Genomic DNA, 27506 nt, shown 5'->3' on the forward strand with positions numbered 1-27506 from the left:
GCCTGCTTTTGAATTTTAATTAAAAATTCTAATGATAGCTGACATTTTTATCTTTCTCATAGAAAATAAGCACAAAGATAGAGAACACAATTCAATATTTATGAAAAGATGTTTTTTTCTAAATACAAACATCAGTAACTATCAGTACAATTCCATGTTAAGCTGGGCAGTACAAGTAGAAGTTACAGAAGTGCTCAATGGTGACATACCTCAGCTTCCATGGAAGTCAATGGGAATTTTATCATGGATTTTAAGGGGAAAAGAGTGAAGCTAGTGCTGAGCAGTTTTTAAAATTGCATACTATGACTATTAATTTGATAGGGGGTAAAGGTAGGTTTTTTTTCTATTTTCTTTTCTCTAAATGTCACATCCACCAGTCTCAGATTAATGGATGGCTTGTCTTGACAGTACAATGGAGATGTCAGTCAGGCACTGTGGTATGAAATGGATTCCCGCCCCCCCTTGACTTTCTTTCAAGAAATAGTTCTTTCAAAGCTGTAAAATACTAACGTATCCTGGTTTCAGTTGTGATTTTAGCTCTTAAATAAAAATTTAAAGGAATAATTGTCCATAGCCTCAAGAGGACCTTTCCATAACTGCCAATCAAACTTAATGTTAGTCCAATATTTAACAAAGGGTATACAAGATGACCCAGGTCTTATTATAAATCTGTCAGCCTGACATTGATCCTGGGCAAAGTAATGGAGTGGCCAATACAGGAGTTGATTAATAAAGAATTAAAGGAGGGTGATATACTTAATGCCAGTCAACATGGATTTATGGAAAACGGATTTTGTCAAACTAACCTGATATCTTTTTTAATATGTGATTACAAATTTGGTTGATAAAGGTAATGGTATTGATGTAATATACTCAAATTTCTATAAGGCATTTGACTTGCTATTGCATGATATTTTGATTAAGAAATTGAAATTATATACAATTGCCATTGCAGACATTCAGTGGGTTAAAAATTGGCTAACAGGTCTCAAAATGCAATTGTAGCTGGGGAATCATAACTGAGTTGGTATATTTATAATAGGGACCTGCAGGGAGCAGTTCTTAGTTCTACGATATGTAACATTTTTATCAATGACCTGGAAGAAAACATAAAATCATCACTGATCAAGTTTGCAGATGACACAAAGATCAGAGGAGTGATAAATATTGAAAAGAATAGGTCACTGATACAAAGTGATCTGGATTGCTTGATAAGCTAGGAACAAGCAAACAATATGTGTTTCAACACTGCCAAATATAAAGTCATGATTCTAGGAAGCAAGAATGTAGGCCATACTTGCAGAATGAGGTACTCTATCCTGGGAAGTAGTAACTCTGAAAAAGACTTGGAGATTCTGGGAGATAATCAGCTGAACAGTACCTCACCTGAATAAACAGGGGAATATTGAATAGAAGTAGGGAGGTCGTGTTTCTTCTGTATTTGCCATTGGTGCAGCTGCTACTGGAATACAGTTCTGGTGTCAATAGTTCAAGAAGGGTGTTGATAAATTGGAGAGGATTCAGAGACAAACCATAAGGATGATTAAAGGTTTGGAAAACATGCCTTATACTGAAAGACTGAAGGAGCTCAATTTCTTTAGCTTGTCAAAGAGAAGGTTAAGGGGTGATTTGATGACCATTTATAGGTATCTACATGAGGAACAGAAATTTGATAATAAAGGACCCTTTAATTTAGCAAACAAAGATAAAGAAGATCTAATGGCTGGAAGATGAAGCTAGATGAATTTAGACTGGGAAATAAAGTGCACATATTTTAACAGTGAGGCTAATTAACCATTGGCATAACTTACCAAGGGTTATGGTAGCGATTCCATCACTGGAAATTTTGGAATCTAGATTGGATGTCTTTCTGAAAGACACGCTCTAATTCAACCAGGAATTAGTTTGGGCAAGTTCTATGTCCTGTGTTATTCAGGAGCTCAGACTAGATGGTCACATTGGTCCCTTCTGGCCTTATAATGAATTTAATTATAAATCCGAACTGTGAGATTTCATGTTGGCTGATATAGATGATCTGAAGCCTTTGAGGAATCAGGTTGTGCTAGGATGAGAGAGAAAATTCTAGTGATCTAGGGAGGTGACTGCGGAACTGAAGTTGCCACCTGGTCTTCAGTGTATTTACACTGAGGTTCAGAAACAGTTAATAAGGGAAAGAGGCGAAAGGTGCCCCATATTTCCCTGCGCCAGCTACCCACATGGTGGGTATCAGCACAGAAGGGAAGCTGCCTCCTCAGAGCTATTATTTTGTCTTATGTAGGTGAGCAAGAAGTGAGCAGGTGGTAATGGGGAGGGGACTCTCTGAGACAGTCTGTTTTCTGAGCCACTCCTGAGGCAATGCAATAACATGCTGGCCTGTGTGTACATGCTGCTCATGGCAAAGTCATGATTGAGCCCTATATAAGAATTCTAAAATCTCTGGACATTTTCCCTGGGAGCTATAGGTTGTATTCTCTTCTCACTTACACCAGAGTAAATCACAGTGTTGAGGACAGTGGAACTACGCTGTGTGAAAAAGAAATCAAGCCTCCCCCGCCCCTTTTATTTTTAAATGCTAGCTGATATCCATGTCCTTGAATACACCTTTGAAGAAGAATATATCCTTGATGTGAGCACTGCTGACATTAGCAATTCTGAATATCGTCTCTTTTCATTATTTCACTTTCAATAGCAAAGCCAATACATGTATGGCCTTTCTCAGTAAATCTAGCATAAGGGAATGCTACTAGGAAGGAAAATCACACAGCCAATTGATTTGAATATTAAAGCAGGTCTTCTGGGCCAGTTTGAAATGATTAGAATTACCAAAGTGTTAGATTTGTTTCCTAGAAGGTGTGTGTTAACAAGGATAGAAAAAATATGTATAAAAACAAGTGACTTGATGAGTTCTGGAATTCATAATTGATTATTAGAGCTCAGTGAAAAGTAAGGTGCTTGGTCCCTCTGTGTATTCCACGCATGGGGTATTCATGCACTTGAAGCTGAAAAAAATCTTGCAAGTAGTGTCCATTGATCCATACCTGCATCTTGGTTTCCCTTGTGTTCTGCAACGTGACCATCTCTCCAGTTTCTTCTTACCATCACATGGTCTCAGTCAGAATCCTCCTCCCATCAAATTTGTCTTCATCTCTGTAAATATAATTGTATTTCGTTTGTTCGTGTTTTTTATAGTTTTCTGATAAATCAGGAACATTACTAGTTCGGGGTATGCCTGTTCGGTCTGGCAGCAGACCTAGGGTCTTCATGAAGGTCTTTCCAGTGGTGACAGCACAGCTGAGACAAAATGGTGATTAACTTCTAACAGTTCTTGCCTAACAGTACTGTCAGCAACCTTGTCATTATTCCATCTCCTGGTATCCTTGGAATCTGCATAAATGTGGAAAAGTTTACCCTGATTCACCCACATATCATATACTTTATAGTGGTGACCATGGACTCAGCCACAGCAAGGGCCTTCTTCCCTGTGGACAGATACCATGCCATGAGCAGTCTAATAAACCAAGTCACTCACAGACCTGAAACAACGTTCCAGGCCTGTCTTTCCTGTTAGAACATGTTACCTGTGTAACCCCATTTGTCAGGCTACAGCTCTGTTGTCAGCAAGCCTGGCTCTGCTCAGTGTATACGCCAGACAGGCACACCGTGAACTCTATAGAGACAACCCCTGTCAACGTCAGGGTTTCGTTCACCTGGTGGATGAACGCAGGACGTATATGCATTGGAGTCCCTTTCCTACCTCCCACACTCAACATGCCAGACTTATCCTTGGATGGTCCCCCTTGGATGGTCACATAGCACAAGGTACATGGACATCTCAAAAAGCCAAGGTGCATAGTAACCTCCTGGAACTAAGAGCAGTCAGGCCAGCCAGCAATGAATTCCTTCAACTTATACGATCTTGATATGTCTGAGTAATGTCAGACAACACAGCAACCCTCTCCTATATAAACAAACAGGCAGGGGCAAAATCCCTGCTACTATACATGCACCCGTTCAACTTATGGAACTAGTGTATTCAGAACTTCATCACAGTATCTGTAATGTACTTCCTAGGTGTCTAGAACTTGCTGTCATACAGCCTCAACAGGCATTTTGTGACCAATCACAAATGGGAATTACACAATTCAGTGCTGATCATCTTCACACAATGGGAAACACCATCTTGGGACCTGTTCGTGTTCCAGATGAACAAGAAGTTCGATGTACATTTTTCTAGAGCAGCACAAAGTCAGGACTTTACGGTGATGTCCCATATTATCCTGGATAGGCCACTTGAGGTATGCCTTCCCTCCCATCCCGCTACTATCCAACAAAGAATGACTCATTCTCATCATACCCATTTGGTCCAGACAGTTCTGCTTTTCAGACTTCCTACAAATGTCAGTCCATCAGCCTGTCAGCATTCAGTCTTTCCCAGACCTGCAAACTCAAGAAAGCAGCAGGTTCAGGCATCCCAACCTGGACTCTCTTCACTCACGGCTTCTTATTTGGATGGGCATCAGACCTAGAACATCAGACCTAGAGTGTTCATGTTGAGGCTGTAGAACTTATTCTTAATAACAGCAGGGAAGATTCTACCAGAAAATGTTACCTAGCCACTGGAGGGTTTCTCTACATGGGCACAATAGAACCAGATATCATCAGAGTGAGCAGGTATTCCTGCTATTTTAGATTTTCTCCTTACCCTCAAGTTGTCAGGTCTCTCAATTAGCCACTGTGAGTTCACTTAGCAACAGTCAGTGCATACCAGTGCATATCTTTACTAACTCAGTATCAACCAGATCCCAAAAAGGTTTGACCAGGACCTTTCCACCAGTAGTGAAGTCAATGCTGCAGTGAGACCTCAATCTTGTACTTTCAGCACTTAGGAGGCCTACTTTTGAACCGTTGGGTGTGTCCTCCATGTCTGACCTATCTATGAAGGTTGGCTTCCTGATCACCATTATGCAGGTCAGGAGGATGAGTGAGTTGGGGTCCCTCCTAGGGTACCCAATATACACTACATTCCACAAAGATCCTTTCTCCTTCATCCAAAATTCATCCCAAAGGAAGTTGCTGAATTCCACATAAATCAATGGATTCACTTACTGGTTTTATTCCCAAAGCCTCATGCTTTCAGTGAAGAGAGGAAACTTCCTTCTCTTAATGTCAGACAAGCACTGGCATTCTACTTGCAAAGGATAAAATCTTTTGAGAAATCCCTAGGGCTATTTGTTGCTGTAGTAGAGCAAGCTCTGGGTCAAGAAATATCTTCTCAAAGACTCTCCAAGTGGATTTTTGGATGTATCATCCATTGGCTTTATCGGATAGCGCATCTCTCTCTCCCCACAGGTAAAGTAAGGGTCCATTCTACTAGAGCGCAGGTGACCTCAGTTGCATGTCTCCAAGAAGTCCCTCTGCTGGACATTTGTAAGGTGGAAACCTGGAGTTCCAGACACACTTTTGCAAAGTATTACACATTGGCCCAAGCCTCTTCTGCTGACACCTTTGGATCTGCAGTGTTATAAGCATCTGTAATCCTGCATCCTTGCTCCTGCCCACATTTGAGTATTGCTTACCAGTCACCCACATGTGGAATATATGTAGGGGTGAGCACTCGAAGAAGAAAAGGATACTTACCACTTTTTTTGTGCATTCCTCAATTTCTGGGTGTCTGACTCAAGACTGTGAAGTCTGATTTGCAGGAGTGCTGAGCACTCACAGCTGCAAGTGAAATCAATGGGGAGATATACTTTCAACATATAATACTAATCAGGTCCTACGTGTCTCAAATTGGGCACCCAAAATTAGTGCATACTTCTGACCTTAATCTCTCTGTGTCTCAGTTCCCTATTTCTAAAATGGGGATAATAATAACCACTCATCTCACTGGGGCGTTGTGATGATAAATTCATTAACATTTGTGAAGCACTTAGATACTGTAATGATAAGCACTGTAGAAAAGCCCATGAGGAAAGTAATAATTCCAACTGGTGCAGTTTGAATAGTATACAGTAAATAAAGTCTGGGTGCACACATTAAGCAATGAGGAGAAAACAAAATATTAAATAGCTTCTCAAGTGAGCACCAACCATTTTGTGCACTGAGTGCAGCATGGGAATTGTGGTAAAAATAGTATATGATCATGTAATTAAAGACTATATCACAATGCACACACAGTGCACTGTATAGACAACCTTAATTCTGGCATTTCCTAATTTTTGAGTGCTTGACTTTGCAACCTTAATAATGTTATTCAGTGTTTGTCATACACATACTCACATATGAATCAAATATTCAAAGTTGTAAGTTAATGTAATATATTATGGTCACAATTTTAAACAATCAGAAGTAATGAACAATTAAGATTCACCTAATAAACTTACTTATCCACGCAACTTTCATTTACTTTATTTGAGAGAAGATTAATATACAGAGCTAAATCTTGTCAACTGTACTCTTATGAGTAGTCTCCTTGAACGTAGTATTACCTTGGTGCATTGACTGGCTGGAAGGCTTCAGATTCCAGTCAATCTCTTTGTTCCATTTGATTCAGTAAGTTTGTTTAGCCCCATCTATGGTTGACCAAAACTCAAATGTAGATTGTTAAAACTCTCCATAAGTATGATTCCAATGAAAACCTATTTCTAACCAGTTTGGCTGTATGATATTTAAACATAGTTCCAACATAATTTGGTTGTGTACACACAAGGCTAGTAACTGTTTTTGTGAGACTTTTTATAAACAAATTTTAAACATGGTTTCTAAACTCATTCCCAGGCTGATGTGAAAAACTCGTGTTTTTCAATTTTTTGGTATCTGTAAGATCAGTAAATTGTCTTAAAATTGAAGAAATGTCTACAAGTGGTAAGCATACAGATTGGTTAGAAAAGAAAACTTTACTGAACTTTGCCTACTCAATGGCTTTGTGAACAGCGGTCTCAGTCTAGTTCCATCCCTTTAATTCACACACAGTTCCTATTTACTCAAACTTTTTATAGGGCTGTATATTTGAATCTCCTTTTGCAGAATGCTTGCCAGCATGACCACGATGGGATGCGTGTCAATTTCAGTATCTTCCCAGCTCTTAAAATAGAGCAGGCAAGAAAAGTATGGGTGTGAGGGGACAAATGAGATACATCACATGCATCTCTGAAATCACAAAAATACCAGCATCCTGGGTTTGAGTAGGATGAGTCACCAAGCTTCAGCGCAGCAGATTTAATATGGCTGCATGTTTTTTTCTAAGTTGTTGGTAGTTTTTCAGTGCCAAGAGAACATTCTATAAAATGTGATTTTTCAGCAAGCATCAACCCTGACAAGTGTCCCTTCAAATCTTCGGAGAAGGAAATCAAACATTTAGGATCAATCCTCCAAAATCTCAGTATATGAGTGCAATAGGGCTTCATTATGAACTGAAGTTTTGAATTGTGCTATACACTTAGTTTGCTTTAGTTTTTAAGGCATTATGTTAATTTTGGCTACCCCTTATATTTTTGTCTTCTCTCCCTTCTCACCTACATTTATGTCCTCCCCACTTTTGCATCATCTGTCTTTCTCACCCCAACTTCACTGTACTGAAATTTTCCTCTTTCTGTCTTTTTTTCCTTGTTCTTGCCCTTTCTCTTTTTCCTTTTAATCTTCTCTTTTTGTTTCTTTAAAAACTAATTATGTACTTATTTTCCCCTGTGAGTGAGCCATACCCAAATCCTTAGTGCCTGTATGACTATTCTTAACCTTTCAGCCCAGATGGACAACATCTTCAAAATTTCTGGAGGTGCCACTTTTTGGATAAGACATAAAAACAAGTTCTCGACAATTGATGGTCATTAATACACCCTTTCCTCCACACACATACACATATACAGCCCTCCAGACTCAGAAAACCCTTTCCTAGGCTCACTACCTACTTCCTAACTGACAGCCACACTATCAGGTCAGAAGTCACCTTTTACTTATTGCTGAGCCTGAAGAAGAAGAAGAAGAAAAAAAGTAGCAGTGAAGGACTGTGGCTGCAGTGAGCATGTGCAATGTGACCAGTACTCTGAATTAGCCTGCTAGAAACCTGTTCTCTGTTACCATTTTCTTCTGCCTTCAGTCTATGTGCTGCAGAGCAAAAATTCTTCCAGTAGCAACAGATGTACTGTTGCAGTTCCTGTCCCATCAGGAAACACTTTGCAACAGGAGGTGGTACTGCGCTCTTGTGTCTATCAGACACACTGCACAGAGTAGGTGTTCACTGCAGATTTAGCTTAGGCTGTTATCCAGCATCACAATTCCTGAGGTGACTGCACCTGAGACCACTTTATGGCCTCCTTGAAGGCACCCTACATCACCTGTCTTGGAGTGGAGTCCTCCAACTCTCTCCTTCTTGACTGGTGATTTCGGCTGCAATTCCTCCTGCAATTCACTGTGATCACTTAAGCAGGTCTGACTTTAGTTCAGCACCTGACATCCTGTTCTTTCAGGGCTAGTGACAGGGTTAACCAGTGGCCAGCCAGCCTTCATAAAGCAAAGTATTATTTATTCTGAGCAAAAGCATTACAGAGAAGACATATCTTAAAAACAATAAACAGCTATTATGCATGCCTAGCTTACCAAGTATCATCCTTCTTCCACACGGAGGCCCTAGCAGATTTAAAGTACTTCAGGTCCTCTTGCAGAGACTGTCCCTCTGGTCACAGTCTCATGTCAGTTCTTGGATCGGATGAAAGTGACCTCTCTCTCCACATCAAGATGGTCACTTTATACAATTTTCAATTCTTTGTTTGGTAGGTCTCTGTAACCAGGTCAAACCTTACATTCAATTTCCCTTGGGAAGAGGCTTCTCCAGATTTGTTACTTTCAAAGGGATTTTCATTAATTCTACCCCAGTAATTTTCATTAATTCTACCCCAAGAAACTGTAGCTGTCCCATGAGAACATGTGAATGGAAATATTGGGTCAGACCAATGGTACATCTAGCCCAGTATTCTCTCTTTAGATAGTGGCCAGTGCCAGGCACTTCAGAAGGAATGAACAGAACAGGATGATCATCTTGTGATCCCTCCTCTGTTGTCCACTCTCAGCTTCTGGCAGTCAGAGGCTAGTGACACCCAGAGCGTGGAGTTATATCACTGACCATCTCGGCTAATAGCCATTGGTGGACCTATTCTTCATGAACTTAATCTAATTCTTTTTTTAATCCAGTTATACTTTTGGCCTTCAAATCATCACCTGGCAGCGAATTCCACAGGTTGACAGTATTGTGTGAAGAAGTACTTCCTTGTGGTTGTTTTAAACCTGCTGTCTCTTAATCACTTTCTCCACACCATTCATGATTTTATAGACCTCTCTCATATCCCCCTTAGTCAGCTCTTTTCCAAGCTGAACAGTCCGTCTTTTTAACCTCTCCACATATGGAAGCTGTTAAACATTTTTGTTGACCTTCTCTGTACCTTTTCGAATTCTAATATATCTTTTTTTGAGATGGATCAATCAGAACTGCATGCAGTATTCAAAGTGTGGGCATTCCATGGATTTATATAGTGCCATTATGATATTTTCTGTCTTATTAATTATCCCTTTCCTAATGGTTCCTAACATTCTGGTAGCTTTTTTGACTGCTGCTACATATTGAGTGGAAGTTTTCAGAGAACTATCCACAATGACTACAAGCTCTCTTTCCTGAGTGGTAACAGCTACTTTAGATCCCTTCATTCTTCCCATGGAGCAAGAATACAATCCCTAGCGCATAAAAATACATATAACATGTATAAAGATGATACAATAGTCTTTGGCTCTTCCAAGTGTCCATATTATTTGTCACACCCAGGTATTGCCCCAACCTCTCACCTGATTTTAGTGGTACTTTCAGTCTGGCCTAGCTGAGACAGTTGGGGTATGTGTTAGAACTCAGGTTCTGTGTTCATTCAGGCTGTTAACTCACCCACTTTTCGCTGAGGATGCAGGCTAAGTCACTTAAGTGCTGATAGTCCTTCAGTGCCTTCCATCAATTCCCCTTGTGTGCCCAAAAGGACAGACAAGTTCTCCCACATTCATTGGGTAAGAATTATAGAGCAGCTCAGCTTTCTGTAGCACAAAGAACCATGGGATATGACACATACAGGTGAGTATAGCACCTGTGAGGACACAGTAACTTGAGTATGGCTTTGCATTGTGGCTGCTCATGCCTGGGCTAGGCTAACCCTGGTGCTCAGACTTGTGTGCTGGTCACCTAGGCTAACTCTACAATGAAAACATACCTACATTGTTTAGAGTGGCTGACAGCTGTGGAATTATTGGTTAATCTTAAACTTATTAGTCTCTAATGACTAGTTGCCTCTGACAGCTACAGTTATTTGTAGGTGCAACAGTTGAGGCCTCGGTAATGCTAGTCAAAAAATAATGTCAAACTAGCCAAAATCTTTTCAAATAGGCTAAATTCTATGTACTAAAACAAATAAATACAAAATAAAGTTCCACAAAATGTTAAATGTTTCATTGCACATTTGAAAGGGAAAAATGTACAATTCATTCAGCTCTAACAGCATCTATCAGGATTCTTGATGCTATTTGACACATTGACAGTATAAATTAAAGATATCATTTTTCTGACAATTTATATTGTCACTTTGATTTCATGTTCATGTTGAAGAAATCATTTATGCTGGTTTATAATTGAATTGTGAAAATAATTTTATTTCATTCTGAATAATAAAGCAGTAGTAATAATGTATCAGTTTACTTTGTTTTAGTCAAATGTATTATTTTGGAGCTCAAATGTGTAGTTCTTACTTCTGGGAATCAGTCCCTTAACTCCTCTGAGATAAAATCATACCAGTCAAAAACTATCCACCATCATAAAAATGTTTCATAAAACTCTTCAAGTTGTCGGTGGTAGAATTACTCATGTAAAGTAAAGGACTGGGTTTATTCAACATTGTTTAAATGAGTTCATTATGTAGTGTGGAAGATTTATGTAGTATTTTCTTACAATTTTATCAAAATTATTTTCTAAACAGGTCATTTTTACGTTCTGGAAGGGCAAAATGATGCTCTGCTTTGTGGAAATGGCTCAGATGCAGGGTAAGGATATGTTTCATGACATTTTATTGTATTATGTAGAAATAGGATGCAGCATATTCAGATATACATCCTGGCATAATTTGACTGACCAGCTCAATGAAATATGTGCCATTGGGATTTGATTTTAGATGTCTGATCCTGGACTTGAGTTCCCAATCATAGCTCATTGATCTGGTCAGGACAGGTCAGTTTATTCTTCACTGGTAGCCAATTCAAAGACACCCAACAGTAACACTTGCTTCTGGCTGGTTGAGAAGTAACAGAAGTACCAGTTAGGGAGGCATAAACTCCTCAACAGTCCCAGCTGCATATGTGCTAATTGCTGAAGAATATCAGGCTATTGCAAGGGTGAGTGAAGAATATGGAGACAGACATTTGAAGGTGAAAATACTATTAATTAAGAATTTACATTGTGTTTTAGAGTTTAAGACTAAATAGTTGACAGTTTGGTATTAAGGCAATATGCAAGTGTTTGCTAAGAAACACAATTCTGTGAAGGGCATTTTCTATTTGCATTTTAATGTTATACACAATTTTTCAGCTGTCTTTAAATGTAATTTTGTAGAGTAGAGCTCTGTCCAACTGATAGGAGTTCCCGTCTGATGAACTGACCAAAAACAGCACTTCATAATGCCAAACTTCTATCAGGACCTAGCATCCACTGTCATTAGAATAATTGTAAAAGATAATGCCTAATATCTCTCCTTTTGTAGTCAATGTCCAGAAGGATATATATGTGTGAAAGCTGGTAGAAATCCCAACTATGGCTACACAAGCTTTGACACATTCAGCTGGGCATTCTTGTCACTGTTTCGACTGATGACTCAGGACTACTGGGAAAACCTTTATCAGCTGGTGAGAACAAAGACTAAGTATTTTTATACTATCAAATTGTACAAAGAGTTTAATATCAATTCTATTACATCTGTCATATAATCTGATGATGATGGATTCCTACAAAATGAAAAGTAGGTGATTAATTCACACAGTAACATTAAAAAGTTAATAAAGCTGTATTTATTATTACTTCCAGACACTACGTGCTGCTGGCAAAACATACATGATATTTTTTGTTCTGGTGATTTTCCTGGGCTCTTTCTATCTGATTAACTTGATTCTGGCTGTTGTTGCTATGGCCTATGAAGAGCAGAATCAAGCAAACATGGAAGAAGCAGAACAGAAAGAGGCAGAATTTCAGCAAATGCTTGAACAGCTGAGAAAGCAACAAGAAGCAGCTCAGGTATAATTGTGATTTTATGTATTTATCAGTTGAATTGTTTATCATATTGTAATCTTGTATTAGTGCATCCAAATGAGTTTTCTATAGATATTGGTCATCAGATTTAGAATGGGTTTAGAACTCTGTGTTAAGTATTCCCTATAACAATGGGTAGGCCCACTCTGGCTTCAAGAACAGAGCCGGCTCAGAGGTTTTCATTGCTGGAAATAAAAACATTTTGCTGTTAGCAACCCAGCCTTGTGATCCAGAGGAGACTTCAAAAGAATGTATACACTATTTGTTTGTTTGTTATTGAGGATTTGTATTCCATAGCACAGGAGTAGGCAACCTATGGCACAGGTGCCGAAGGTGACACGTGAGCTGATTTTCAGTGGCACTCACACTGCCTGGGTCCTGGCCACCAGTCCGGGGGATCTGCATTTTATTTAATTTTAAATGAAGCTTCTTAAACATTTTTAAAACCTTATTTACTTTACATACAACAATAGTTTACTTATATATTATAGACATAGAAGAAATCTTCTAAAAACATTAAAATATATTACTGGCACGCAAAACCTTAAATCTGAGTGAATAAATGAAGACTCGGCACACCACTTATGAAAGGTTGCCAACCCCTGATATAGCATATATAATGTAGTCAGTAGAGTACATGCCTTAGAAACCTTATAATTTAAGAAGAGAAGCAATATGTGAAGGGTGGGGGGATGGATATGGTCAGAAACTGCACAATTTAGGCAACGGGTATCTGCTATGCCATAGGAAACACTCTGTGACTTTAGCAAGCAGTAAGGATACAGAAAAGAGGTGAGAGAAAATGTTTGAGGCGAGTACAGCTACCTGAAAGTCTCAATGTGCAAAGACTGCACCAGCCAAAGACTGGACTGGAAAGTTCTCTAGAAGTGAAATTAAAAAGTTTGATGTTTTAGAGTGCTGGCTAGTAATAATGATGACTTGTAGCTCTTATAGTGCTTTTCATTGGTAGATCTAATAATAGAAGTATTTATTGTGATATGGCAGGCAGCAGTAGCAACAGCCTCTGCTGGGTCAAGAGATCCCAGTGCAGAAGGTGGAATAGGGGGACTCTCAGAAAGTTCTTCTGACGCGTCAAAGTTGAGTTCAAAGAGTGCTAAAGAGAGGAGGAACAGAAGGAAGAAGAGAAAGCAGAAAGAACAATATGGAGGAGAGGAGAAAGATGAAGATGAATTTCAAAAATCTGAATCAGAAGGCAGCATCAGAAAGAAAACTTTCAGATTTTCCATTGAAGGGAACAGATTGACATATGAAAAAAAGTATTCGTCCCCCCACCAGGTACTGTATAAAGTGTTGCTAGTTGAAAAGTGTTTTGGAAGCATCATGGGCTTTCAAAAAAAACTGTTGCAGTATCACAGGTATAACAGTGTGATTTTACTACATGAAGAAGGAAGACACCAAACTTTTATTTAATCCTAACTATCTTTATTGTTGCCGGTGTTTCATGAGAATTTTACCTAACTGACATAGATAACTTCTTGAAAAAAATCCATATAGAATTTAATGCAGATAGCTTTTCTATAGAATTTGTAAATCAGACTATAATATGTAATAGAATTCCATAAGTTGGTTTAAAAATTCTATAAAAATATATTCTCTGTTCAATATTATATGATTGTTTTAGAATAATTTCTGTAGAACCCTATTGGTTTCATTCCTATTAAATTTTATAGAACTCATCCATAAGTATATCCATGGATTTTATTTGTACTTCACTAATGTTTCCAGGTCTTGCTTAAGTATGTAGAGGATGCTATGTTTATGTCTGTTCTATTCTCATTTTATACCAGTTATCTTGTTACTGATCCTTACTCACAAATCTCATTGGCTTCAACAGGAGCTGGGGTGGCTCAGGTTCAGTATTTGTTGTATTAATTCATGAATAGTGGCTTTTAAATTTACAAAGAGAGTTCAGTGAAATTAATGCATATGAAAATCTGAAAGCAAAATTTGGTTCCTGGAAAAGTTATTAGTTTTATTTATGAAAAAAACTTCTACAACATGTTAACTCCATTTTTATAAAAAAAAATACATAGAGTTTAAGGGTTTCAGCTAATCATTATATTATTTTATTTTCCTACAGTCTTTGCTGAGCATTCGTGGCTCCTTGTTTTCCCCAAGACGCAACAGCAAAACGAGTCTTTTCAGCTTCAGAGGTCGAGCAAGGGATATAGGATCAGAAAATGACTTTGCTGATGATGAACATAGCACTTTTGAAGATAATGATAGCAGAAGAGATTCTCTTTTTGTGCCACGGAGACATGGTGAACGGCGTAACAGTAACATTAGTCAGGCCAGTAGGTCATCCAGGGTGCTGGCGGTGTTTCCAGCGAATGGGAAGATGCATAGCACTGTAGATTGCAATGGAATAGTTTCCCTGGTTGGTGGACCATCTGTTCCTACATCGCCTATTGGACAACTTCTGCCAGAGGTGATAATAGATAAACCAGCTACTGATGACAATGTAAGGAAGATTTAAATAGCTCAGGCATGGTGGCCTTTTCTTACTGCACCAGCCTGTATTTTCTACAGAATGGAATTCCTTAGGAATGATCCTGGCTGGCCAGCTATGAATGTTCCTGCAGCTTGTAATACCTTTAATATACTAACAAAATAAGTTTGAAATTTAAGTATTTCCCTGCAAAAATTCTCAGAGTTAACAAGAAAAAAATCTAATTAATATGCAAGTATTTGTCTATTATATACCCATAAAAATATGGTAGACTTATTGTAGCTATTAAAAAGCTCTATCTGGCCACGTTGGATAAGATTTCAACTTACTATACAAATAGAAAGGGTATATAATAAATGTTACCATATGAATTCAGTCAATATGACCCTGAATTTGTTGTAGATGATTTTGATAACATTGGGCTTTATCAGCTCATTGCAATATAATAACAGTATACATTCACTACAATATAATAACAGTATACATTCAGCACTATCATATATATATGTTTTCATTGTTATGCGCTTTTCCCCCTTTTTTATGTAGGTCTCTAGTATAGAAAATAAACTGAACAGTTATTTGAGGCACCTCAATCATGCACCCACCTTCAAAAACAAAAATGTCTGTGTGCACATATGTGCTGTAATCTATGTGTATATAAAGATAACCAAATACTTTTAGAGAGATTCTGCTATCTTATTTCAAGGTTGTCTACTTAGAGTACTTGGGAATACACCAGCATGTGGAAGCATGACTAAATCAGACTTTTTTTATTTGTTGCTGTTTGGACTGGATGGATACCTTGTAATTTTACAACGAGACGTTTTATAAGTAGTAGTAAACATCTACAAATTGAAAACATTTTACAATAATATGGTGGTTTTCAATATGTTTGACTCATTTCTCATAACTGGTACTGAGATATAGATTGTTGAATAATTATTCAATTTCACATTTCTCTCCCACACACTTCATATGTTATGTATTAAACTGAAGATTTCTAGTAACTGACTGTACTGGAGAATGAGTGATTCAGTCGAGAAAGTTTCTTTAATATATTTTGAAAATGCTAGGTTAATACAATAAGTAAGAAAAGTCTTGCATGATAAATTAAATAAAAAATTAAATTGCATGAAGCATGTATTCCTTCAAATTTAGAAATTCAGTATATATAGTATTTGCTTATTATATCACTCAAGATGATGATCCTATCCATTATTATTCTATTTGCAGGGCATGACTACTGAAACAGAAACGAGAAAGAGAAGATCCAGTTCCTTTCATGTTTCTATGGATTTTCTGGAAGACCCTGCTCAGAGAGACAGAGCAATGAGTATAGCTAGCATACTCACAAATACTATGGAAGGTGTGTAAAATATTGAATGTAATATTAAATATTGACTTTCTAGTGTATTTTCAGTGAACTTCTGAAACTTTCATTTGAAACTAAAACAATAATTTTAGATATGTGTATATTAACCTGATATTGTCCCTCTGTACCAGTGGCGCTGGAACATTTTTAGTAGTGGGGGTGCTGAAAGCCATCCCCCATACCCCTGTCCACGCCCCATCCCTCCAAGCTGAGGCTGGGAGCAGGGCTGTGTCTCCGGGAGGCAGGGGACCTGGACAGAGGTAAGGGGGCCAAGGCTGTGGCACCAGCTGGGGGCAGGCATGTGGCCTGTCATGGAGCCCTGGGAATGGAGCCCTGGAAGCAGGGGGCCTGGCGTGGGGCCCTGGATATGGGGCCAGTGGCTGGGGAGTGGGGCCAGCGGCCAGAATCTGAAACCCAGGTGCGGGGTTAGGGAGCGGAGTGCACGGCGAAGGGCTGGGAATGGGGCCCTGGGTGTGGGGCCGGCAGCCAGGACCCAAACCCCAGGCACAGGACCAGGGAGTGGAGTCCCAGGCCGAGGGCTGGGAACAGGGCCCGAGGTGCGGAGCCAGCGGCAGGGGAGTGGGGCACAGGGCCAGCACCCCCCTCCCACCTCTACTTCCTGCACCTATGCTCTCAGGAAATATTTCTAGATAGACTAAAAGAACTCCCAGTTGATGTGTTTGTCTCACGTTACTTAGTGAGACTTTTGTATCATTGTTTTTTGACCATTCCAGGTCATGTGGTCACAATGCATTGATTTTGCTAGTATAAAGCTCATCATAGCTGCAAAAATCCATATCACTGTGCACAAAATGGCTGCATAAGTGTGTGTTTTTGTGCTCAAATAAAAATTTGTTTTCAAATAGATGAATATTTAACGGGCACACCTACTATATCAGGAAGTCTCAACCTTTTTCTTTTTGAGGTCCCCGCCAGCATGCTGTAAAAACTCTACGGCCCACCAGTCCCACAAAAACTGTTTTTCTGCATATTAAAAACCAGGGCCAGCATTAGGGGGAAGCAAGCATGGCAATTTCCCAGGGCTTCAAGCCACAGGGGCCCTATGAAGCTAAATTGCCTAGGCCAGGGTCGGCAGCCTATGGCACGCGTACCGAGCCGATTTTTAATGGTACACTGCTGCCCGCCGGGGTCCCAGCTGCCAGCCCTCCTCAGCCCTCTGCGGAACCCAGGCTGGCAGTGGGCTGGGCGGGGCTGGCGGCCAGGACCCCGGCAGGCAGCAGCGTGCCATTAAAAATCCTGCCTGACCCAGCCTGCTCTTCTCTGCCCACCACTCTCTTCTGCCAGGGGCAGGATACAGAAGCTTGATCCTGCTGGCTGCTTCTGCAAGGCAGCCTCCACCGGCAACCTAGCTCCCTCCTTCCCCGCCTCTTCCCCCAGCATGCTGGGTTCCTGCCCCTCCTCCTCTCTCTCCCTGCAGCCAAACAGCTGATGGCCCTGGAGAGAGACGGGGAGAAGCGGAGCTGGAACCACAGCCGCAGGGTGCTCGCTGCTCAGGAGAAGAGGCGGGGACAGGGCTTTGGGGAAGGAGGGTGGAATCAGGGCATATCCCCTCTAGCCCCCTGCCGTGAGCCGCTCAGGGCAGGGGGCTGGGAGCATCCCCACGACTCCAGCCCAGCCCCACAGCCCCTTCCCCTGACTCCTGAACCCCCCGTACCCTCCAGGCCCATACCCTGACCCCTGCACCCCCGTCACACATACCCAGCCACCTGCCCTGACCCCTGCACCCCCCATGACCCCAGCCCTGACTCCAGCACCCCCCACACATACCCAGCTCCCCCACCCTCCATGTCCTGACTCCTGCACCCCCCTCACATGCCCCCAGCTCTCTGCCCTGATTCCCACACCCTCCTCTCACACACCCCATCGCCCTGCCCTGACTCTTGCACCCCCCACAATCCCCGCCCCACCTGAGCACCAAATGGAAGTTCCTGCACCCCCCACCACATTCCCACCTGCACCCCTCACACCAAATGGGAGCTGCCCAGGTAAGCGCTCCACACCCAAACCTCCTGCCCCAACCCTGAGCCCCCTCCCTCATTGTAGCTCCTGGCCAGACCCTACACCCCAACCCCCAGCCTGTTCCTTCACTCCCAACCCTCCCCCAGCTCAGTGCACTCCCACTCTCAGCTCAGTGCAGAGAGAGAGGAAGAGAATGGGCTAAAACCAGGGAGAAGGTAGGTACCCACTCTGTGTGGGCAGGGCCGGGACCCCAGAGCAGCAGCGGGCTGAACGGGGCTGGGACCCTGGCTGGCAGGAGCTAGTGGATGGAATCCCAGAGCAGCGGTGGGCTGAGCCCCTTACTGCCGGTCTGGGGTCCCGGCTGCCAGTCCCGCTCAGCCCGCTGCTGGTCTGGGGTTCTGGCTGCCGGCCCCTTGCCAGCTGGGGTCCTGGCCGCAGGCCCTACTCAGCCCACTGCCAGCCTAGGTGAATAGAACCCCAGGCCAGCAACGGGCTGAGCGGGTCGGCGGAGTAAGATCAACATTTAAATTTAATTTTAAATGAAGCTTCTTAAACATTTTTAAAACCTTGTTTACTTTACCTACGACAATAGTTTAGTGATATAGTATATAGACTTATAGAGAGAGACCTTCTGAAAACCACTAAAATGTATTACTGGCACACGAAACCTTAAATTAAAGTGAAAAAATGAAGACTCATAGACTTTAAGGTCAGAACACTTCTGAAAGGTTGCCCATCCCTGGTCTAGGCTTTAGGTTGAGCCCTGAGTGGTGGGGTTCAGGGTCACAGGCTTCAGCCCTGCATGACGGGGCTTCAGCTTTCTACCCTGGGTCTCAGAGAATCTAACACTGACCCTGCTTGGCGGACTCCTTGAAATCTGCTCATGGACCACCCTGGTTGAGAACTGCTGTGCTAAACCATTCTCTGAAAATGTGGCTAGAGGATTTTGAAGAGGTCTTTGACACTGTCTAGTATGGCATGCGGATATTTTACATCTTATTTTTTTTTACACATTTTTCCTTAGAACTTGAAGAATCAAGACAGAAATGCCCACCATGCTGGTACAAATTTGCAAACATCTTCTTGATCTGGGACTGCAGTCCACATTGGTTAAAAATAAAACATATTGTCAATTTAGTTGTGATGGACCCATTTGTCGATCTTGCTATAACTATTTGCATTGTTTTAAATACATTATTTATGGCCATGGAACATTATCCAATGACTGATGAATTCAATAATGTACTTTCTGTTGGAAACCTGGTAAGTCTTTCAGTTTGTCTTGTAACGTGTTTTTATTTTGCTTATTTGTTTGGTTTTGAAGGAGATATATCTGTATTATAGCTTTAGGCAGGAATTTCTTCTGTGGTTTTTTTTTTTAACTGATTTAGTAATCCTTTAGTTAGGTCTGTATTTCACTAAATTTTTGGAGCTCCCACCTTCAATCCTTTCTCAAGACATATAGATTAACAGTATAAAGTAATACTTTGTTTAACACATCGCTTGGCAAATCTATTGAATCATCTCAGATTTAATCTATTCAAACCTCTTTGACATGTTTGAATTTCATCTTCTTCATGTCAATATATACAAATATGGTTTTTCATAGTTTCTTCGGGCACATCTATTGAAAGGTAGTACTTCCAGAAATTATGTTAAAACACTCTCAAACAACAATTTTCAGTATGGAAATGTAGTTTCCTAAAATATTGCATCTCAGTAGGTTTTCTGATTGTAAATGACCATCAGATTGGTTAGTAATCTGGCAATGCTATGATTAGTAAATAGAAAAGAAATTAAGATAAAGATAAATTAAGAAGTTTGTCGGTTGGTTCTCTGCAACTCTAAAGCTTTTAAATTAAGAGGTTGGATTATATAAATGTATTTAAACACTTGAACCTACAGTTCTACTTTGTTTTATTTCAAGAATAGATTTCATGTCATGCGCTTCTTTAATATCTTTTATATTTATTGCAATGTGAAGGAAATATATTTTGGAACATGTAAATAGCTGTAAGATTAGATGATGCAGAATTAGCAGGCAGACAAAAAACCTGATTCTCTATACTTCTAATAATATACTATGTATTAAGAACAGGACATTTTATATGACAATCACATGATAAACCATAAAATGTGGTGTTCTAGAATTGTATATTTTGTTTCCCATCCAAGGAAATATCTCCTAACCTTGGTTGGTGAAAGTATTCTACATCCAGAGATGAAAGTAAGCTGGTACGGTACAGTACGGCGTACCGGCAAGAGCCAGTACACTGTGCCGGACTGCACTGGCTTCCGTTGCGGGGATTTAAAGGGCTCAGAGCTCCCACGGCTGCGGGCAGCCCAGAGCTCTTTGAATCCCACCCGTGGCTCCGGCAACCAGGCTGGGGCCGGATTTAAAGGACTCAGAGCTCCCGCAGCTGCGGGGAGCCCAGAGCCCTTTAAATCATGCCCGTGGCTCCGGCAGCTGGGCTGGGGCCTGGATTTAAAGGGCCCGGAGCTCCGTGGCAGCCGGACCCCCGGGGCCTTTCATTTGCCCCTGGGGCTCACAGCCACCTTTGCAGCTGGGAGCCCCGGGTTGATTTAGAGGCCCTGGGGCTCCCAGCCAGGGCCTTTAAATCTTGAGAGGCACCACGTCTTCCGGTTGAGGCCATGCCCCTCTCAGGACTCCGGCAGTACCGGTAAATCCTGTAAGTTACTTTCACCCCTGTCTACATCATATGATTTGATATAGTATATATCAGTGGTCCCCAACGCCATGGCGCCCGCTGGGGCATTTATGTGCGCCCACCTAGTGCTCAGCAGGGGAAAGAAGCCACGGCCCTGCGGTTGCTGGGGACAGAGAACTCCAGGGCTGCGGGCGCTGGTGCTCTCTGTCCCCGGCAGGTGCGGGGCCACGGCTTCTCTCCGGCTTCAAGAAGAGAAGCCGCGGCCCCGCGCCTGCCGGGCACAGAGAACTCCGGGGTTGCAGGCTGCGCAGCTTCTCTCAGGCTTCTCGCTGCACTGCCCAGAACTGCCGCCCCCCCCCCCCAAAAAAAAACCAAAAAAAAACCCTTACAATGCTCCGCCTCTGCAGAATGGACCGAATGCTGCACCATAGCATGTGCTGACACAGGCACCTGCTTGCTCCACTGGTGCCTGGAGCCAGCCCTGTATGTGAGTATTCTTCCTGCACTGATACTGCTGTTTTCTTGTGCTTTGCAATTTATTTATTTTTAACATTTTGCTCCAAAATGAGTGGTTCAAATAAGAGACAACGTACGTATTATTTCAACCCAGAGTGGGAAGAATATTAAATATGATGTTTTTCATATTATTTAATGTACAAATACAAAATAAGCGTTGAAAAATTGTTGGCGCCTGCCACACTCTTCTGAACATATGAATGTGCTACTGGCCACAAAAAGGTTGGGGACCACTGGTATATATCATTGCAAAGTGTAAATGTGAAAGGGGGACAATGTTTATGAATTTGCCAAGGTGCCAGTTAGATTTTAAAGCTGAAATCTAACAAACTAGGTTAGTCAATATAGAATGGAATTTTAATAGGATATCTCCTTTTCCTTGCATCCAGGGAGTGTAAACTTAATTTTTTTTAATGCTGGATTCTTTTCAAATCAACTTTTAACTTGAACAGTATTTTTCAAATCAGGACACTTGCTTAATTTTAACTAACTAGCAATTTATTAATTACTTAAAACCCCATTAATATACAATCAATAGTTCACCACTCAAGTGTAGACACACATAATACAGTCTTGTAAGCAATTATCACAGTCTAGAGTTGAGGCTCAGCAGTTATAGCAAGAAACAATGTAAATTACCACAATTTCTTATTACATTTACTTATGATCATCAATTCTCAGTTCTTTAGTACCTAACATATTTATCACATTTCCAAGGATGCACTTGTCTTTAAGGTACTTTTAAGTATAGGCGCTGACTTTTATTTTTCCCTGGGGGTGCTTCACCCCCATTCCACCCGAGGCCCCGCCCTTGCTCCACCCCTTCCTCCGAGGCCCTGCCGTCGCTCCACCTCTTCCCCCTCGTCCTAGATCCACTCTTCCTGCCCCACTTTGCTCCCTCCCCTGAGGCCCCACCCTTGCTCTGCCTGGTTTAAAAAAAAAAAAAAAGTGCCTCACATGATGTGAACCATATTTTATTGTATTTTCTTCCTAGGTTGGTCCTTTCTGGAATAAACAGAGATGGATAGCTTTTCTAATTATTGAGGGCCAGAAGGACTCAGTAGTTATTAATCATTCAAGACATATCTATTCTCTCTCTCTATATATCCCTTACAAAAGCTTAATTGGAAATGAAGTTAATATGTCTAAACTACCTATAATATTAAATGCCATCATAATCCTGTTAACAATCTAATGTGCATTGAAATCAAGGAGAAGACTCCTGGGCAGATCCCCACCTGACGTAAATTGTTGATCCTGCTAGATCTTGTGAAATTAGGCTGTATAAGAGCATATCTTTATAGTGTCATTAATATCCCAACAATAGTGTTCTAGAAGAGTAGCATGTAATTTCTTGGAAAGCATTCTATTGCATAATGTGAAAATAAAATTGGGGGCATTGCTTGTGCTGTGGAATAAAGAGCTTGGCATTCTAACAGAGTTAGAGTGACCATATTTTCCTGAAGGGAAAGTGGGACACCGCACGGGGCCAGCTGAGGCCTCTCATTACCCCCACGCATGCAGGGCTGACCCAAGACCCCCTGCTGCCCACTCATGCGTGGCCGGCATGAGCCCTGCCTCCCGTGCAGAGTTGGCTTTGCCGCCCCACCCTCCCACACATTCCTCGATGCCCCGCTAGGGGTCACACCCCACTTTTTTTGGCAAAACTGGGCATTTGTCCCGTTTGCTCTTGCCAACTGGTCATCAGTTGACAAGAGCAAACGAGACAAATACCCAGGTTTGCCAGAAAAGTCGGGACGGCCGGGAGAGGGTTTTAAAAAGGTACTGTCTCAGCCAAAATGGGATGTATGGTCACCCTAAATAGTTTTAAAGTTGTATTATAAACCAGAAGCATAAGTAATTTTGTTTCCTGTAAAATTAAATCAAATGAAAAGAAGATTCCATACTTGTTCTGTGATGAAGTTTCTATCGGAAGCTGTGTATAAGATGTCACTATGATCATTCTTTTTAAAGCAACAAATTTTAAACAGTAATAATCAAGTACTAAATAAAATAATTGGACCTTCCTTTGATTATTTTAAGGATTTGAATTTAAGAATTTTTGTGAATAGCCATTCTAAATTGTGCTCATTGAAGATATGTAGCTGGAATGTAAAAACTGCACAAATACTTGTAATATTAAATTTTCCAACTGAATAATAAATTGCCTTTTGAATTTAGGTCTTCACTGGGATCTTCACAGCAGAAATGTTTCTGAAGATAATTGCCAAGGATCCTTATTATTATTTCCAAGAAGGCTGGAATATTTTTGATAGTTTTATTGTAACACTTAGTTTGATTGAACTTGGTCTTGCAAATGTGGAAGGACTATCAGTTCTCCGATCATTCAGATTGGTAAATATATTAATAAAACAGAATGTTATTGCAATTTACAGTTACAGGCTTTGTTGCACTAAGAATATTTTAATTCAACTTTTGTGTCTTAACAAGATACCTTAAGGTCATTATGACCTTGATCCAAAAATGTGATCCACTTGTGTGTACCTCTGGCCATGCAGTGTCCTGTTGTCTTTAATGGGGACTCTGCAGGAATCCATACTTATGCATTCCAGTGTAGGAGTGGGGCCTATTTCCAAATTGTTATTGCAAATACTTACTTCAAGTATTCTACAGTGAAGAAACAAATGGACTTACTGAATATCTTTATTGTGCTCCTACTGATATTATCAAAATGGATCTCTTCTTTATGTACACACAGGTAGGTAGGTAGTCTTGAAGTTCTGTGCCATCTGAGGCACTGAACCCTAGATTGCATGAGGTGTGTCTCTGGGCTTTTACATCCTTGATCCAAGACTATGCTCTTGGGGTACCAAGTTGTGAAAGTCTGTGAAAGTTCATCATTGGCAGCAATATTTTTTTCACAAATTAATTTGTAAAACACTTTTGTGTCTCCGTTAAAATCAGTACTAACAATGCCTTTTTATTCTTTTTTTCAGTTACGAGTTTTCAAATTGGCAAAATCTTGGCCAACACTGAATATGCTGATAAAGATTATTGGTAACTCAGTGGGGGCTTTGGGAAATTTGACGTTGGTGCTGGCTATCATTGTCTTCATTTTCGCTGTGGTTGGTATGCAGCTGTTTGGTAAAAACTACAAGGAATGTGTCTGCAAAATTGCAAGTGACTGTGTACTTCCACGCTGGCACATGCAAGACTTCTTCCACTCTTTCTTGATAGTATTCCGAGTGTTGTGTGGAGAATGGATAGAGACTATGTGGGACTGTATGGAGGTTGCAGGCCAAGCTATGTGCCTTACTGTCTTCATGATGGTCATGGTGATTGGAAATCTAGTGGTACGTAATCAAAATGCTTCAAAGATTTATTTTGGAGGAAAAAAGACAATTCAGTCCTGCAATGCAATGAGAATTCTGGCCGCATCTCAATAAAGCACTTAAGCAAATGATTTCAGTTGAACTACTCATATGCTTAAAATTAAGCTTAAGTGCTTTGCAGGATTGGAAACAGAATACTCCACACCTCTCAGTATCAAACTCATGATATATAATTATAGAGTGAACTTTAGTCACTCTCTTAATTTTTGTTTTTACAATTTGCAAATACAGTGTGCTTCAAATAATGTTCAGCCTGTGCATTTTTATATACTTATTTATTATGTGTGTCCGGTCATGTAAAATACATGGTATAGTTTCTGTTCTCTGATTGGAGAAGTGAAACTTTTTAAACAGGATGATGAAGAATAACAAACTTCCTGTCTGAATTTTTGAATAAATTTTTTTTTATGCCAATATTTGTAAACTTTTGGGATTCAAAAGCATTTTCTCAAATACTTGCCAGTTGTCTGACTATTTGTGATTAGTGAATAATATGGCCCTATGAATCATAGCAAACCATATTTAGTTCTTTAATTTGTCATAATATTTGTGAATCACTTTTTTTACTATATGATTTGCCCTTCAAATTATCATGAATTAAAAAGTATCAGAGGGGTAGCCGTGTTAGTCTAGATCTGTAAAAAGCAACAAAGAGTCCTGTGGCACCTTATAGACCAAGGGTAGGCAACTTATGGCACGCGTGCTGAAGGCGGCTGCGAGCTGATTTTCAGTGGCACTCACACTGCCCACGTCCTGGCCACTGCTCTGGGGGGCTCTGCATTTTAATTTAATTTTAAGTGAAGCCTCTTAAACATTTTAAAAACCTTATTTACTTTACATACAACAATAGTTTAGTTATATATTATAGACTTATAGAAAGAGACCTTCTAAAAAGGTTAAAATTATTACTGGCACGCGAAACCTTAAATCAGAGTGAATAAATGAAGACTCGGCACACCACTGCTGAAAGGTTGCTGACCCCTGTTATAGACTAACAGATGTATTGGAGCATAAGCTTTCATGGGTGAATACCCACTTCGTCACTCACCTTTTTCTAATGCAAGTGTTTTAGTGTACGTTTATTAAAGATATAACACTTCATTCATTGTAAAAACACAGTTCTTGGGTTGTTTGGGTTTGTTTTGTTTGTTTGTTTGTTTGAAACTTTGGTCCTTTAGACACATGCTTCACATAGCTTTAGAAAGTATTCTAGCAAGAAATTATTTCCACTGAGATAAATCTAAGAATTCCTTTTCTATCCTGTTCCAGGTTCTGAACCTATTTTTGGCCTTGCTACTGAGCTCGTTTAGTGCAGACAACCTTGCTGCCACTGATGATGATAATGAAATGAATAATCTCCAGATTGCTGTAGCAAGAATTGAGAAGGGAATAGATTATGTGAAAAGAAAAGTTCGTGAATTCATCCAAAAATCCTTCGTTAAAAAACAAAAAGCTTTAAATGAAATCAAGCCACTTGAAGAACTAAACAAAAAAGACAGCTGCATTTCTAATCATCTAACAGTGGAAATAAACAAAGACCTTGATTATCTTAAAGATGGCAATGGAACTAGTGGTATATGCACAGGCAGCAGCGTGGAAAAATATATCATTGATGAAAGTGATTACATGTCGTTCATAAACAACCCAAGCCTCACTGTAACAGTACCGATTGCTGTTGGAGAATCAGATTTTGAAAATTTAAATACAGAAGAGTTTAGCAGTGAGTCGGATCTGGAAGAAAGCAAAGAGGTATTTAAATACTGCTTATATACTTATTTTTTAATATTGTGGTGATTTTTCTGTTTTTCTTTCAGCATGAACTAGTGCAGGGATGAACTGGGCCCAAAGAATAGATACAACTTGCATGAAAAAAGTTCTTTTTAGATTTCTGAATGATCAGCTTTTGTAGACCAAGAGTCTAATAAAATGGTGTTTAAGTTCAGGTTATCTGATGTACTACAAAACCATGTAGTTGTTAAAACTGAAAAATAAAGCCAATGGAAGAACACAAGATACCATAAATATTTTTTACAAAGTAATGAATCGAATACTAGAATTGCAATATAGTCAAACACAACAGCCTGGATTTGCTCAGCCATTTTGACCCAAATGTCATCATTTTTAATAAATAAATAAACAAACTACAATAAGTAAACAAATGAGAAAGCACATAGGGTTGAATTCTGGCCATACTGATGTCAATGGGAGTGGATCAGGATTTCATCCATAATCTTACAGGAGAGGGTGTCCATAGCCAATCATCTGAACCACAAATTGCTGACCTAAAGAACATGAAGGTATTCCTTAAGTTATCTGAGACAGTCCAGCCCACCAAGACTATGTTTCTACGATAGTCCTTGAAACTCTACCCCAAAAAGCAGTTTAGCACAGTCCCTGGGACTACCCCGACAGGCTCTACTGCTGACAATATTGTCACCATTTCTCAGTTAATACTTGAGGTATTAATAACCATCTACCATTTTGCTGTTAAAGATGGAACAATTTAAATAGTGGCCAAATTTAAGTAAAACTATTCCTCCCAGCATCACACACACCTCTGCACAATGTACCTAGATGCAATATAAGAGGTCGCAGGAGGAGCATTTCCTTACTGAACCCACAGATGTTTGATTTATGGCTAAAGCATGAGATCTAGTGACCTTTCTCATTAGTTTATCTTCTTAGCTAACTTGAAAGCAAGCAGGCTGTCATAAGTGAAAATGAACAACCCTTGAAAGGCTATGGAATGACATTCAAACTACTTTTGATCTGTGAAACTGATAAATCCTGGATTTGTGCAACAGTATAACACACAAAAAGAGTTGTG

At 40.3% G+C, this 27506-nt stretch overlaps 1 protein-coding gene across 4 annotated transcripts in view; it reads left to right on the forward strand.

Annotated features, from left to right (window-relative positions):
* LOC120374778 (sodium channel protein type 1 subunit alpha) overlaps nucleotides 1–27506 on the forward strand; it is a 166835-nt gene that overhangs the window by 77792 nt on the left and 61537 nt on the right. For 2 of the 4 annotated variants that reach the window (XM_039494995.1, XM_039494994.1), the window contains exons 8-17: nucleotides 11001–11064; nucleotides 11778–11919; nucleotides 12098–12304; nucleotides 13325–13615; nucleotides 14421–14801; nucleotides 16023–16155; nucleotides 19166–19404; nucleotides 23508–23681; nucleotides 24284–24640; nucleotides 25949–26428. In XM_039494995.1, coding sequence (XP_039350929.1) covers nucleotides 11001–11064; nucleotides 11778–11919; nucleotides 12098–12304; nucleotides 13325–13615; nucleotides 14421–14801; nucleotides 16023–16155; nucleotides 19166–19404; nucleotides 23508–23681; nucleotides 24284–24640; nucleotides 25949–26428 — 2468 coding nt within the window. The remainder of the gene's footprint in view (nucleotides 1–11000; nucleotides 11065–11777; nucleotides 11920–12097; nucleotides 12305–13324; nucleotides 13616–14420; nucleotides 14802–16022; nucleotides 16156–19165; nucleotides 19405–23507; nucleotides 23682–24283; nucleotides 24641–25948; nucleotides 26429–27506) is intronic. The other 2 variants (XM_039494997.1, XM_039494996.1) reach the window with 2 other exon arrangements.

This window comes from Mauremys reevesii, linkage group 11, assembly GCF_016161935.1.
Source record: "Mauremys reevesii isolate NIE-2019 linkage group 11, ASM1616193v1, whole genome shotgun sequence".
Taxonomy (NCBI): Eukaryota; Metazoa; Chordata; order Testudines; family Geoemydidae; genus Mauremys; species Mauremys reevesii.